General features: G+C 37.2%; 1 protein-coding gene across 2 annotated transcripts in view; it reads right to left on the bottom strand.

Annotated features, from left to right (window-relative positions):
• The window catches only part of Sarm (sterile alpha and armadillo motif), a 184398-nt gene that overhangs the window by 139702 nt on the left and 27928 nt on the right, over positions 1–16768 (bottom strand). Inside the window, exon 1 of one of the 2 annotated variants that reach the window (XM_090391662.1) lies at positions 646–785. The exons of the other annotated variant lie outside the window; for it this stretch is intronic. Within the exon in view, the coding sequence (XP_090247788.1) occupies positions 646–669 (24 nt within the window). The 5' untranslated portion in view covers positions 670–785. Of the gene's footprint in view, positions 1–645; positions 786–16768 lie in introns of those variants that run through there. 2 annotated transcript variants of the gene reach the window in all.

Below are 16768 nucleotides of genomic sequence, written 5' to 3'. Positions count from 1 at the left end.
ATATCGTATATCAGAACTACCACCCCATACCACTACTCAACGCACACATGGAGAGAATTCACGAGAAATGTGTACGTGTATATATTACAAGGAATATTATAAATACGGAGATCAACACAGTCTATGCATGCAGGTATTACCGTATTTAATAATCAAACATTTAACCACTTCTGAGGTTCTAATTTTATTTGGTTTTTGCATTACATTAATGTATTGTGTATGTACTAGCGAAGTAAGAGTAATATGAATGAAAATGGATATTATTTATGTATACAGTAGTTTTTATCGTAGAATGAAATAACGCCCTGTCAAAAATATAAAGAAAGTTCTCTCCTTATCGAGGCGATTAAAATCCTGATATTTCAGCTCACCAGACGAAGCTGTTAACGAACAAGCACGAAGATTCTCGATCATTGGCAACACGTGATAGCTTTCGATGTATAAACTCGAGCAGTCCGTTTCTATCAACAGCTCGTAACAGTCAAGTGGCAAGCACGCTCACAGTCCTACGTATGAAATAATTCGAAAGAACGCGAAAAGAGGTCAACTCGTATACATTAAAAAACACGACAACCATTCAGCGGTGTAAAAATAATTAAAACATAAAAATGTTATTGAAATTACAAAGCAAAAAAACACGTGTACCTGCCTTTTGTTTATTCTTCCCATGACTGCGACCTTTGAACACCCCTAGAAACGCAGCCTTCATCCGTGTGTCGGGCGTAGCTACCAGTGACAGCAGAAGTTCACAGGAGAAAACAAACTTCACAATCTTAGCTCCTAAACGTTGCTCTCGATTTTAAATCAGCCGAGGTCTTCTCCCTCTCTTTCCTATCCTCAGCGTCTCTATTTTACGTCGAACTCTTAAAATAGCGACTTATTCAACCTCGCACACGTATTACGTTGCAAAACGGCGCTCAGCATGCAACTGCCACGTTGTGTGCTAGCATGAGAGGCACACAGAAGCTTGGGAAAGGGGTATTAAGGCCAACAAGGATGGAGTGAGCTTTAACACCAGAGAGAGGTCGTAAAGAGCCAGCAAGTCTCCTATTCTCTTAGAGGATAGGAGAGAGCTGTGAATGTATTTTCATAGTAAAATCCCCACGTGGTGGGCGTTTGTACAGAAGTACTACACAATTCATAATACAGCGCAACAGTTACAATAATAAAGCGGTTAGAGGCTGAAAACACAACTGTAATTGAGGTGCGGGGGAAGACAAACATTGTGACTATGCTAATTATACGGGATATTTGTTCCGTGCGTGCGATGATAACAAATGAGTTCGACGTAAGCGGCCTTGAAGTGATGTGTGGCTAAATCGAAATGTCTTTTTACGACCTTGAATATGTTACGCTCACCACGAGTACTTTCGGGCATCTTTGTCATCAATTTAGTCATCCCACTTCTCTGCCTAGATCAGGATGTATTAATAAACTGAGACTAACAAGAACAGCACAGAGAATAACATTTAAAGTGATTTTTGTAAGAGAATTTCGTATTTTCGTGTGAATGGAAATTCGTGTTTTGTTTTTTCAGTTTTCCAGAGGTGATAGTTCTGAATAAGAATCGACAGAGTACACGCCTATCAACAGACTTGTGATAAGCTGCGTGTCATAAATATATGATACGTCTATTTACGCCTATGAAGATCACATGAGCTTCGCTAACAAAGTTGAATAGAATACATAGGATACCGCTTTGTACACATTTTTTCCCCTATGGGTAAAACTCTTTAGATTCAACAATCAGGACAAATTACACGTGTCAATATTTATTCACACTTTAAGGAGATGTGAAGCTTTTCCAGTTCCTTGGATATATGACCTTCCCTTGGAAATTTATTTATTGTTTTTTTCTATCTGCATAAAGGAAACGATAATTCTAATTGAAACCCAATCCCTATTACCCTGCAAACTTCCCTGCTGCGATGCTGGTTTGACAGGTTTTTTTTTTTTTTTTTTTTTTTTTTTTTTTTTCCAGGACAGTCGCTCCTTTAAACATTTGGTAACCTGCTCTGGGACGTTTTGTTTATTAGTAAAGCAGTACTAACAAGTCTTTCGGACACTTGTACTACGTTTGTCTTTCATCAGCAGTCGTACAGATCAAGGATTTTGATGAAATTTATTCAGTATCCTTTCAGAAGTGAATCTTTTCTTTCAGAAAGGATTCAATTCCTAGAAAGGAATCCTTAAACGTAAATACTTAAGGAAGCCTATTCTTCCCAACACCGACATATTTTTTTCATTAATAAATAAATATAATATGGCCATTTTATGACTGAATATCGGAAATTTCATGTAATATGTTGTAAAGGGGGGGGGGGCAAAAGTTTCAGCAAAGTACAATATCACTGAAGTCAAACATGTACACAAAGGACTTGCTTTACTATTTGTGAGGGGCTGCAGATGGAAGCAACTATGGGACCAGCGTAGCGTTGTCTATTAATTGGTTGGTGTCTTGCAGATCTGCTTAGCTTGAGAAAGAAAAACCCTGCAGTCTCCGCTTGAGACAGTAATAGGCAATATTCGTCGTTTCTTTATAAATGAAACAGGAGCTATTTCAATCCTTTTACCACATTTTGCTCGATTATTTTACTGATGCACTTGAACATTCATGAACGCTTATTGAAAATTCTTTCCAATTTTATCTTCCATTACATTTTCGAAAATATTAATGCTTTTTATCAAAAGGATTATTTCCACCACTTTCTGCTCATCACAAATAGAAAAAAATCATTCTAAATCGTAATAAGATGGAATATAAACGCATTTAAATTTTCAGAAGAGGATTGCCATCACTCAAATTACAGAAATGCATCACCAGAAAGTAGTGCGTTCAACTAATACGATTGAGTATTTGTTGATGATGAAGATGACCAATAGGGAAATGAGGAAAAAAGTGAAATTTATCGAGTGTGCATCGAGGGAAAAAATGCAGGTAAGAAAAACTGTTGTAGAAAATTGAGGATTCTCTATAGAGAATCTGAAGATCGTTTTATATATTCAAAACGATATTCAGATTTTATTCATTTTTATACAAAAATTAAAACAAAAATATATAAGGAAAATAATAGCAACTTCTTAACATTTTTCAGAAAAATTCTACATTAAAAGAAAAACAACCTCCAATCGAAGTCACGAACTGATAAGATGTATCCTGTAGTAACCTCTTTTCAAGTTCGGAGGAGCCTCCGTAGCTCACTTCGGTATCGACGATGCCCCTTAGTTGGAAAGACTTAGATTTGAATACCGTATCGGATGCGAAGAACTTTTATCAAAACTTTTCAACTGAACGCAAGTTCAGTTAACTCACGTTTAGTTGAAAACCCGGAGTTTCAAGGAAGAAAAAACCTGAAACTCGGTTTTTCATTAAAAAAAAAAAAAACCTGCAATTTACAGACACATAAGCTAGATTCATAGCTATATTTGCTTTGGCCGTAATCCCAAATAATAACAATCTGCTGAAGTTTCTTTACTTGTTATTGACAGTCTACTAATGTGCTATCGACAAATAGGGGTTATATCTGATTTACATTATATAGCAGCATAGACGAAGTATGACAACAGGAACATATATAAGTAGTATGTTTCATTCTAAACAGGGATATTCTAATGTTTATTTCAACATAGTGAATCTTACTTATCCAATAAAAATGAATGGTTGTCTGAGCAGAATTGCTAAAGCAGAAACGCTCTTTATGTCGCTCGTGGAGATGACAAGATTTTGAGTTTTATATATTAATTACAAAACTGCTCCATCTGTTGAGACAATTCAGACCTTCAACTATTTCAGAAACGAATGATAACCAACGCTCGTTATTCGTTTTTTTTTTTTTTTTTTTTTTGTCTGGCTTACGGGTGTCTTTTGCAAACTCCACTGTTATATGCTCATCAACATAGTACTCTACATGAAGAGTTCGAAAATTAAAACGGTCTTTTAAATGAATGAAAAGGAGTGGGTATTCCTACGATACAGAGTACTTAAGCGAATCTTGAAATGCTTAGCAAACTGTCACTGAAGGCTCCACTTATTGGAGGCCTGAAGTGACTTGAAAAAAGTTCCATGTTTGGCCCTAGAGCAGGATTTCCAGACTATGTAAAAATAAAAAAAAATATATAATTAATAAAAATGGAAAAAAATTCTTAGCCCGCCCACTCATGATACAAATGTACTATAAGTTTACTAATAACCTTTCGTGGGTGGGAACCACATAAAAAATGAATGAAAGCGCCATCAAGTTTCGCCTTTTTGATTTCTTTCGGTGAAAGAAATCAAAAACAAAAATCCATTTATGAACTTAATGAGTTCTCCTGGCGTGTTTGGCTATTTTACGAGATGAGAAACCAAAATTTCCGGAAGGGGGAACCTTACCAGTTTGTATGATAGAGGTTGATTTACTTGCAGCAGTTCTTATAACGATTCTTCACGACCTGAACGGGGTTTGAACCGAGGGGCCTTCCTAACCCAAGGGCATTGTCGTTAGCGACTGAGCTCTTACGTAACAGCGTTATCACTATTTGCCCTGAAGATGAATGGCCTGCAAACAGTTCTGCTGCGTGCATATATTTTGAATTCATTATTGTTCTTTATTTAATTTAGCAGTCTGTCAATGTCGAACGTAAACATATAATTTGTTTATAAACGTGCATGCACTCTATGACGTGATGTTCTATTCTGGCAGGTTGTCAAAAGTTAACTGTAGCTGGACCTATGTTTGGATGAAATCCGATATAACACAAGTACCTGTCCTGTCTCGCTGCTTATTGAAGAACTAAGTAGGACAGAAGCAATCTCTCTCTCTCTCTCTCTCTCTTTCTGCGCGCGCACACACGCACAATGAAGCACTGTAGTGTTCATTCTGTGTTCGAAATTTGCTCAGAAATGAAAAAAAAAAAAAAAAAAACGCTGTGTCATTTCCTGGTGCAGAAACCCTTCCAAATGACCGTCCCTACTCACGCAATGACAACTGTGGAGCTTCTTCAAAAAAAAAACTTATATTTATACACTGAGATTGCACCACGCTTACCCCTGTTGCAAAACATATCTGAGTCATTCTCTGCAACCCTACCGTTGTAGTTTTTTCTCTCTTTCTTCAGTAGTTATATAAGAAAGTATATTTATATAGCACGTGGATTCATTGAAACGACCAGTAGTTCGAAAAATACGATCTCTTTGCTGCACACATGCTCATCAAAGACCTCCATAAATTGCAGCATTTCGATTGGATGTAAAATTAAAAATTCAAATGCTGATGTGCATTGAGAAATTGTTTCTAATTATTAGTAATAATAAAAAGAAAAACGGTTATCACTAAGACTAGCATGACAAATATATCATCTGGATGCTTAATCTATTAAATAAGGTTTTCGTTATGGTCTTAGGCTTTCTAATAACGTTATCTTGGGCATGCACTCCAGAGTACAATAACCACTTAATGCAATGAGGCAGTTCGAAAGCCCACAACTTGGCAGGAGTAAATTAAGATAGCAGCATATTATGATCTGGTACTGAGATGTCTACAACTTTTATTTTTATTATTTCCAACAATATGATAAAACAGTTTTTGAGGTAGGTTAGGTGCTTTTTTTTTTTTTACCACGTCGGGATTTATGATCGCAAACACAGGAACAGGTGTGATGTAATTCGCATAAAGAGAAACTGGTGAATGGTTCGTATTCTGACAAAGTGTTACAGGTGCTTTGCTACTGGACACTTTTATTTCTTAAGTCTTAAATTTAGAAAACAAATGATTTTAGCTCAGAACGCCAATCGAGTAGGACAGTCACTGAATAAAGTGTGGAAGAAATGTGCTTTAGTGGTCTGTTTCATGAAGGAGTATTTGATGGGGATTTGCCTTATTATTAACAAATTAACATATTCTTGATTCCTTTCCCTAGAAAGTGTTAATCTCTTCTAAGATTGGAGCAGAGATACTTATCGTACAGCCTAACCAAAAGGTATACCGTGTAGACCCTCCAAAAATAAAGTTCTTCTTGCAAAATACTTGTGTGAATATTTCCATAACGATTTTAATCATGTGACATTTGCTACGTTTTTCTCAGAAATATCATTATTCAAAGTGCAAATGAACTCCACAGTAACCAAGAGATTTTTCTTCCCCTTCATTTTGGGCTAAAAGGCTGCAACCTACAGAGGCTCAAACTCAAAGTTAGCAAAATTTACAATTGCTCTTATTCGCATTCGTGGTTGGAAATTATTTTGTGGTCGTCCCAAACATGAAATGTTTGGGGGCGACAATAAAATTGAATGATATGTGAAGCATGTCTCGAGATGAGAGGAAAAGCACCTGAATTATCTGAAGACAGCAGGATAACACAGATGGCCTAAATGAAGGTATGTTTCAAAGCTATTGATTAGGTGCTGATAACAAAAAAGAAAAAAATATATACAATCTTTGTACCTGTTGACTTATTATAGTTAATGAATATTCTTTCAACACTACGAAAAATTCTTTTTTAGGAACTTAGCTGCAGAAATGGTATGCTCTGAATCGTAAACGATATCCCTCCCAGCGAAAGGAACTCATTTCTTGGCAGCACCCATTCCCTGAAAAGCAGGCCATGGTTCCTTTCATCACGAAGCGAAGCTACACTTCGAAGTTGCTATTCAACATGTGCGAAATTAGTTCACGAGAAACTGGTTAAAAGAAAGAAAAAGATAAGTCCGACTGACCTGGTGCCCTATTAATCTTGAGTCGGTTTAAATGCATGATAAACTTTTATTTCAATGTTTAAACGACAGATGTTCAGAAAGATCGCTGATTAACGACTCGTGCGAACATTTACGTAGCTATAAGTAAAAAAAAAAAAAATCGAGCGCATTGAGCGTAGCTCATCTTATTTGCCGCTAGTTCAGCTAAGTTATTACTTGTCAATCATTCAATGAAGCATTTTGAAAACGAAAAAAAAAAAAAACATGATTGTGCTTTTACTGTTGAAGTAAAAGGACAATAAAACTAAAATCACGACTAAGATTTCGAGGAAAAAAACAATAAAATTACTGTCTCGATATCTGTATTAGTTTAAATCGAACTATACGGGGAGGGGGTCTGGAAAGTTGTGATAAACACGGAGAACAAAAACGATATTAAAGCAACTGGTATAACCGCAAGAAAGAACGTACTAGTAGCAAAGTTATGGAGGTAGCTTATGTTCTTTCTTACGAAAGAACTTTAATATCATTTTTGTTCTAGGTATTTATCAGAACTTTCCAGACCCCCCCCCCCCTCTCGTACCACATCATACGTGTTATCAAAGGCAAAGGAAAAAATGTAGAAGAAAGCTTTTCATACTAAACGATGTCAACGTGTCATTCATTGAGCGGCATCATCAGAGCGAATGCTATCATTGCTTACGACAAAAACTATTACGAATAACAAAACAAGAAGAATACATTAAATAACGAAATATCCACTTTCCATTTGGAGTTATCTTCGATCTCGTTTCCTGAACATAAAAAATCTGCGTTCTTTTGCGTTTCAAGAGATTTTTTTTTTTTTTTAACTTGGATTAATCGCTGGATTGAGCGAGCGAAAATGTTTCTCTTTTCCAACTTACATGCTGTGGGTTGTTTGCATCCCGATATGGCACGGATGGCGTCAGACTACCAATCGTGCTTGCCGTAGCTTTAAAAAAAAAAGGTACCGTATTTAATTCGGTGGAGCAGAGTGCCTAGATCCAACGGACTTCATGACTTATCTCATACACGAAGAACTGTAAACCTTTCGTGGATGAGGTTGTCATAAAAACATTTATTACGAAGGTCAAAATATATTAACAATTTCCTTAAAACTCATTCAATGACTGTTAATAGAAAGTCTTGCTCGCTAAACAGCCGAACGAAACAAACAACACCAATTAAAAAAAAAAAAAAAAAAAACTGTCCACAATTATCTTTCATCCATATAATTGGTAATGTGATACACCTTTCTTCTGCTTGTATATGGAAAATATATGATTTCTTCATCGATTTAACCTTGGCATCTTCTTGACACTTGACCACTGATGACATAAGTCTTCAGTGGGAAACCCCCCCCCCCCCCGGAAACTGAGGATTTACTGGCAGAACAGTAGGCCGTGCGTACTGCGGACCTGTCTGTTGCAATGTAGAGTAGAGCTCAGCGCGTAGCGGATTTTTGCTTGCTACTGTGTACAGCTGATGCTTGGCTCGGTGTTTCGGGATGATAAAAGACTATTGACATTTTTTTTTTTTTTGAGAGCTTGTTGAGCTACGTGAGAGAGAGTGGCCTTTTTAGGGCACTCATGAGTTTTTGGAATCCAAGGGTATTGATAAATATATCAATACCCTTTATATATGATAAATATTGATAAAAATAATAAAAAAATAGAAGATTCACTTCTTATATACCCAAACGATAAAGGTTGACTTTTCAAAGCGAAACGTCACAATCATAAGTAAACAAAATGTCTTCTCGAGTACATGAATTTTCACCATTAACAAGGTGAGAAATTTCAAAGATATTTCTAAACATCCGTAAAATTTAAATCTAATTACATAAATCCAGAAATCAATACATGCTGATTGGAACAGTATGTCAGTGCTGTTCTGATTGGCTGCTTAGAAGGACATCAGCGTCTTTGCTAGCATAAACGCACAAGTAGAATTAACCATGGGTAACTGCTGTTTATCATGGGTCAATCTAATTTTGACTAAATGAGGGACAAGCTGTTATATTTACACGTTATTTGCAGAAGATTTATTTGTGATACATATTCGGTATTTATCTGAATATACCCCTCAAATGAAGGTAAATCTCGCGATGTAACAACAATGTAGTGATATTATATCTGTTGCTCGAGGAAGTCACTACAAGATTTGAACAGTGCGTGCGGCTAAGAGAATCAGCAAACAATTAAAATTCATTCCAGAACAACCACAAGTAAGGATACAACTTTGTAAGAATTTAAGCACTAATATTCTTATAAGGTCGAATGCCCTACCGTTGGGACAAAGTACTTCCAGATGTAACTAACTAAATAAAGAAACCTGCCAAGAAACTTTGGATAACATATCTGTGGTGATTGTCGTGGTGGTTCCGTGCATCAAGACATCATTAACAGAAGCTAAAATTCGAGTGTATCGTATTAGAAAAATGTCAAGAATTCCTAGGCTTACGATATAATTTTCTAAAATGCGAATAACAGACACTCTAGAGAACAAAATCATTAAATTTCAAACCCACGTCAAAGAAGATTCAATATCTATTCTTTACATTAATTTAATCAAGAATACTAAAAAGTTCTGCGCAAGTTTCAATTTCAACGTTCAATCATACCAGTATTTCAAAGAATGTGCTACGCGTATTCTGAGGATATGCGAAAGGTTTTAGGGTGTACGAGGAGCATTCATTCCCCCCTCCCCTTGTTTTTTTTGCTATTATATTTGTCACCTTATTGTCGCAGACAGACTAGACCTAAGGGAATGTCTATTTTATAATTTTTTTTTAATAACTAAAAAAAAAATCTGTTAAGTTCGCGTCTGGACAATCGCGTTTTACGAACTGCTTGCATTAAAAGTTCTAATACAGGTATCCCTGGCTTAAGGGATACCTGTATTAGCAAAACCGCGTTTAGCAAAACGCGAGATTTGATTAACGCTGCGAAATTAATTGCGGCAATCCCTTGATATACGCGGCAAGAGTTTTTATTAACGAGCATTTAACCCTGCGGAGCTCGCAGCTGATCCGACGGATACATGCAAAATGTTTAATATAAATATTCTTTCACAATTTAGTGTATAGCTTGGAGGTCATGAGTCGCTGCGCATTCTTATGATTTTTGCTGTCAGTTTGGTTTAACACATGTTCTATGAAGGTTTCTGATATTTGACAGTGAATTGTATCTGAGAGATACCGCGACCTCCGATGTCAGTATAGTATGGTTTATTTTATTTATTTATTTTTTTTTTTATTATTCTTTGTTCAATAATTTCTAGACTGAAAATAAATAAACCATGTAAATTGCAGTAAATAATGTAAGTACAAGTATTTATTAAACATTCACTATGCATTCATTTTTTACCTTTCCTAAAAGAGTACAAACATAAAACGAATTATTAATACAGAAATCGATCATGGACGAATTGTAATTTTTACCATTGATTATTAGATTTGATTAACGCGATAACATCGAGGGATTAATTAACCGTGTTAACCGAGGGATACCTGTAATTTGAATCACGCGGTTTCCGTTAAAGTTCCGTGCAACAAGGGAAAGACTTTTTTTTCCTCAGAGGATTGCAAATGATGCAGCAGCGTTGTAACAAGTGTAACACTTCGTGGAGAATATGCAGAGTAATGTGTAAGTTATATGGTTCTACCTCAATTCCTTCATGGTGACTATCACAACTTCTCAGCACACCCTCGTATACATGCGTGAAAACATGTCACAAGTTGTGACGGATGTACAGCTTATAAGCGCAGGGACACTCTTACTTTTTTTTTTAATTTTTTTTTAAGCAGTTGTGTTGTCGATTATTAAAAATCTTGAAGGTCACTTTAATAAGAATTAATATTAAACTAGTCTAATTAATATCGCTCTTTTGTATTTCTTAAACTATTTAATATGAATCACTGGTTAGAAACGGGATGTTTGAAACGCACAATAGAAAAAAGTGAAGGAAATAAAAATGATTGTGATAATTGTACGAAAGAACACGTCGATGCATCAGGATCAAGTACAGCACTTGTAATGAGTGCGAGCCGCTAATTTATTACGACGCAAATGTTAAAAAATAAACACCTTTATAATTATTTATGTTTGGATGAAATATTATAACTTCGCCCAAACTGCTTCTGCCTGGGGGAGGAGCGCTGACCTTACTAAAACTTTAAGTGGTACGCGGGTACTGAAAGTTTGGGAAACGCTGAATCATTCTCTCTCTTGTGACTTCGGTTATGTACCCTGAATACAGCGAACTGTTAACCTCAGCCAGAATGTAGCAACGGCTAACGATTACATCCTCATCACTCTGCAATTGCTTCAGACGCCATCGCGACTGAACATCACAAGCAGATTACAAGAAATTATCCTTCTTGACTACTCAGATTCCTTGTCTTCACGTCTAATTAAAGTAGCTGCAGAAAACACAAGTAGTACTCCAAGAACTTAATGAGGTATTAAGTTACATAACCTGTGAATATCATTGTCTGTAAATAAGCCCCTCTTCCGCAGGACAATGAAACGTCTTAAGAAATAAACACCTTCTATTAACAACGCAGACAAATTCAAACTTCAGCGCTGCTCTTGATGTTTTTATTTATTTTTCGACGTTAAACAGATTCAATGAATTGAAGTGGAAACTGCAACTCCTCTGAAATCCGCGCATTTTAATCGGTGCGTTGCGACTTGGACGCTATAAATCAGTTGCTAACGTATCTACTTCGCAGATGAGCAAGGGCGTTATCGGGGGAGAAAGGCATCCGTGAATAAAACTGCAAACTGCTGTCATTCCCTTAAACAAGGTCAAATGTTAGAGTCAAATAATTTGTTTCTTTGATATCGATGACTTTCCTCGTAGTTGAAGAGTTGACCAAAATTGTTACTTCCAAATTTTGAAGCGGCTAATTATACGCCGCAGATGGAACGTTGACCCAATGAACTGAACGAATTCTCCACAGAACAGTGTCAGCGAGATATTTGTGGCATAAAAAAGCATCTACGTTAATCATCCACGTTATTCTCCAGACTAAATAGTTTCTGGAATTAATCTAAAAGAATCTTGAGATGACAAAGCTTTGAGAACAGAAATGTATGTCGCTTCAAAGTAATACTAACAAAAGAGGAGATCAACAGATCTTTTGAAAAGAGCATCGCTGACTTAGTGTGCAAATGTCCAAAGACGACTTTCTTCGAAGGTGGCAAAGTAACTAAATCTACCAACAAAGAAATGCTTGTTATCTCATTACTTTGTAATCGCATTTCGTGTTTTATATTTTTCTGACTGCAATTTACATTTACTTCGAGCTAAAAATTATAAATAACCTGGAGTACTAGTCTGGAACTAGCGGAAAATTCTAACATTGGATGATTATTGGATTGCTAAGTATCTACATAGCCTGAAATAGGTAGGTAGTTTCCATGACGCTAGCTCGGGTATTATAAATTCAAATCTAGTCGCCATGATATCAGGAGAAAGAGTTTCTCGTTTTTTTTTTTTTTTTTTTTTTAAATTCCGCTAGTTCTTCCCGAGTTAGTCTTTGTCAGTTAGCATAAGAAGCCCACGTTGTTAATTCCACAATTAGCAAAAATATATCTTAGAAACGAGCGACAATACATATAAAAATATGCTTATTAGGCTTAGACACATGATATAGTGGCAGTTTTTTTTTTTTTTTTTTTTGCGATTTATTGTCCTTGTCCAATGCTCAGTTCCACATTATATGGTATTGTATTTAAAGCCAAATCTGACGAAAAAGGACGGTTAGTCCTAATTCCCATAGTCAAATCAGTCTGTCTTCCACGGCAAGGGAAAACTTCAAGCACATCATCGAAGATGTTTTCTAACAGATATTAGAAAACATCTTCGGTGATGTGCCAATACTCTGATGCGATATGTTTGATGCGATAATCGAAAATGCCATCTTAAGTGAACATCTGGTCTGGGAAAAGCAAACAAGAGGAATAGTCAGTCCCGTGCACAGTGATTTATAGAAACCAGTGACAAAGTACCAATTGACGATGGTGATCGTCTGGTAAAAGTGCTCGAATCTTCTGGAAATGGTAGTTAAGCCGATTTAATTGCAAAACCCTTCACACAACTGCTCGGAGTCTTCTACGTACAGTGAGAGGGTTCCGTGCGGCTACACGTAATGTTTTCCTCAGCTTCCGGTACTCTCGCTGTTCTTGTCCTCCTCATCCTTCGTTCCACGAATTGCTCCTCTTACAATGGCAGTGATGGAGACAAAAGCGTTCGACAGAACGAAATTTGACATCCACGGAAAACCCCTTTGATAAAGCTTTAGTGCTTCGTGTGCATTTCCATCGGCACCAAACTGAATGATGTCCACAATAAAAGTGGACATCGGTCAATTCAGTAAACTCGCTCTTCACCGATGTGTGACACTTTGATACACTGAAATAATCAGAAACTGCCTTGCTCAGGGCGAGCCTATTACAGTGAACGCCACTCCACACGCACGTCTTGCGCATGATTTTCTCTCTTACACTCAAGTGATTCATCAAGTCGCTGGTTTGAATGTCGTGTTTGCGCTCCAACTACAAATGATCATCTTGGAATGCAAGGTTTCCAGATCCATATTTATTGAGACTTTTTCATTAGCTTTAAGGCGCACACATGCCTCGAAACCTTATAAACAGGGGTGTGGAATCATTCTATATAAGACATGTGTACAGAACAAAAATTAATTTATAAATCAACGATTCTGATTTAATTTTGTTATATTCTACTGTGATGCAGGTGGTATGCGTAAGCTAAGAGTTTGGATAAATACTCACTATCAGGATTGTACACCGTGCTGATAAGTACCCATTCCGACAGCAGAGCATGTAGTTCACGGACATACGTGGGACAGAAAATAAGCCGGCAAGGAAGTTCGCTGCAAAACTTTATGGAAGAGTACTACGGTTCAGGATGAAACTTGTGCGAGAACAAATGCTGCTTACGAAGTTTATAGCGAAGTTTGTGAAAGCATATAAGAACTGAACTTTGCCGTGGATAGTCGCAAGTGAGTGTTGCATTTTGTTTTTGTTGAGGTTGAATTAGTGCGTTCAGGATGCTCTGCTTCTAACCGAAATGTGGGGGGGGGGGGGGTATTGCTGTCGTTATAGTAAGCGGTTAGGGTATTTCACATTCGTTGTTTTCTTCCAGTAGACTTCGATGCGAACACATTTCCTCCTCTCGCGAGTCGAAATTTTATACACGATCACGGTTCTTCCTCCTTCGTAAATAATTTCACATGTCCAATCAACGGTCGTTCACTTCACTGGCTGAAGTGTAGCGCACCGCTACGGCTGCGTGACGGGCATTGTCATGTTCCACGAGTACTGCCATAAGCAGTGTGCACATGGTGATGTTCTTCCCAGCACTTTCAAACCCTTGCATGGGTATGTTTTAAATTATTAATAGCCACAGATAAACAAGAACAACAAGAATAATAAAAACTATAAATTGTACAAAATGAGAACTATCCAAAAAAAGAAAGAAAAAAAGTTAAGGTTTCTATGTTTACTGCGGGTCTGGTTGGCCGAGTGGTTATCGTATCCCCTCTCCAGCCAAGAGGCCGGGGGGGCCTAGGGCCTAGATGGCGAACCTATGGCAAGCGTGCCAGAGGTGGCACGTCCGAGAATTTTGCACTTCAACGATTTACAGGTGATATCCGTTTATTCGCTTATAAATTATTTAACCGTTTTTTTTTTTAATTTAACAATATGTACAAGTTAAATTTTGTTTTACACGAGAGAGCAGCTACGAAGACGTGTATATGATTGGTGCGGTATTAACAAAAGATCGCGGGACCCAAAGACAAAGGCAACCGACAATTGATGAGTTGAACTGATAATTCTCTTCAACCGAATTCCATAACATCTGAAACTGTCATAACAACATTCACTAAATATTTCTTAGTTTAACATATTCACGACGGGGTGTCGTTTATCGTTCCGACGGAACTTCTCATTACCGGCGGGCTCAACTCACACAAAGTTTCAACCTTTGGTTGAATTTTATTGCTGCTTGTTTTCGTTTGAGTGAAACAGGCGAACTCACGCACTCATTATATGGCATGTTTCAATTCGTGGTAGAATTTTATTTGAAGTTAACCTTTGTGATCCGTCATAATGACGTTGAGAATTTCAAAGGCAATAAAATAAGCACTTATTTTATGTAATTTAAAAATTGGATAATAGTTTTAAGTTAGATACTGTGTTTCTGGTGCAACATATGGTTTTGCTTGACTCTATGTTTCTGTGAGAGGGGACATGTGATTCATTAGTTAGCGCCATTTTTATTTTAGCTGTCTCTAATTGCACTATTTGTTGCGACAAATAGTGCAATAACAGATTGCAAAAGCCTCTATACCATATTCAGGGATACAATAAAACTATTTGTTTTTCTTGCATCTGCAGTATAATAGCTGTTGGGGAGGGCGTGTTGTTAACCGCGGGGGGGGTGTTACTATCGCCTCGACGTGAACACGTTAAAACATTTTTTCGTGGGCGAGGTATATGCAAAACTTTTTAACGTCTTTTTTCATAAAGTAAAATCAGGGGTGCGAGTTCTACGCGAAGGCAAATTATATTCGAGTAAATAATAGCATAAGCGTTTTACTGCTTTCCCTGCTCAGCTGACTTCTATGGCGAGTTACAATGCATAAATATTTTTCTCACTACCATTTTTTTTTTTTTTCTCATTCCGCAGAACAGAAAAACCGGCCAGAAGAACACACACATAATATATTGATATCGGAGCCTTCGGAAGTCAATCTGACCTTCCTTTCTTTGTCTCATACTTTGCAGCATATCGGATAAGGATATTAATTATATGTCATCACTTTAACGTGAACCAAGGTATGTACTGCAGCCGGTCTCGTGTCGTTTTTGGCAGAATAAGTACCTTCTGGAAATGTGGTTCAGAAGTTCAAACACCGACTTCGTCACCACTACGGAGGCTCTCCAGTGGACAGATGGCAATCTAGTGAATGTCAATGCTATCAAAACACAAGCCTGTCACACTGAATGCAGAAACACTTCACTGTATTCACCCCTAATATTCCGATCTCCATTTAAGACTGAACTCTTCTTAGTGGGTTAACATTCGCGTTTAGCGTATTTCTCATCTGTTCAAGGCGAGTTACGTCCCCCGGATTTAGGGACTTTAGGCAATTTTAATGCAGCTGACTTGCCCTTCCTCTGCTGCGTCCATTAGGGTAAGTACTTTGTCTGCAGGACTGTGTGTTCGCAGGCACGGTTTGCCTATTCTGAGGGACGAAAAATCCGCGCTTCCGGGAGGGGAAACCTCAATCTTACGAGACCGGCTAACTCACCATTTAACTGAAATAACAGAATAAAGGTTCCTCACGTCATAGACCGAATTCGAACCGGGTCTTTCAAACCAAAGGATCATCTTTACCGACTTAACTACGGAGGCTCTCCAGAGTATTATCCTGGCATAAAACGCATCGCATCCACAGCCTACTCGGCTTCGAAAAGACGTTATTTTCTTTCTTTCGAAACACTATCTTTCCCGTACACAATTCCTAACGCATTTTATAAATCACAAATCCATCCGATATTAGAACACCGCCCTTACATTTGGGGCCATGCACAAAAAACCTTCGTAAAAATCCTCGAGTATATACAGAAGAAGGCAATCCACTTAATAGATACTTCTAGTTAGCATTACGTAGTTCAGCTCCGAATCTATTGAACAAAACTCCTCATTCTTCTTTCTGTAACTTATTTCTTTCTGCGTGATGTTTTGTCATTAATTAATCACTTTCATATTACTGTTGTATTATCTCCCAAGGAAAAAAAAAATTAAGGGAGAAGGCACCGTTGCCGTAAAGTCGTCGTATGCGTTATGACAGGAATTTAGTTAAAATTATAATAGTATGCATGGAACATATTATTATTTGACACCTCCAGTGAATCCAAAGACTGACTAATATTTTGGAAGTACAACACACCTATAAAAACTTAGACTACGAAAGGAAGTTGAAATTTCTGAACAGATTGTTTAAGCATATGCATAAAAATTCGACTGAGTTCA

The sequence above is a fragment of the Typopeltis vanoorti genome, chromosome 4 (assembly GCF_054136105.1).
Source record: "Typopeltis vanoorti isolate ZY-2024b chromosome 4, IOZ_Tvanoo_1.0, whole genome shotgun sequence".
NCBI classification, from domain to species: domain Eukaryota; kingdom Metazoa; phylum Arthropoda; class Arachnida; order Uropygi; family Thelyphonidae; genus Typopeltis; species Typopeltis vanoorti.
Note: the sequence above shows the minus strand (reverse complement) of the source record. Positions and strands in the feature narration are given on the sequence as shown.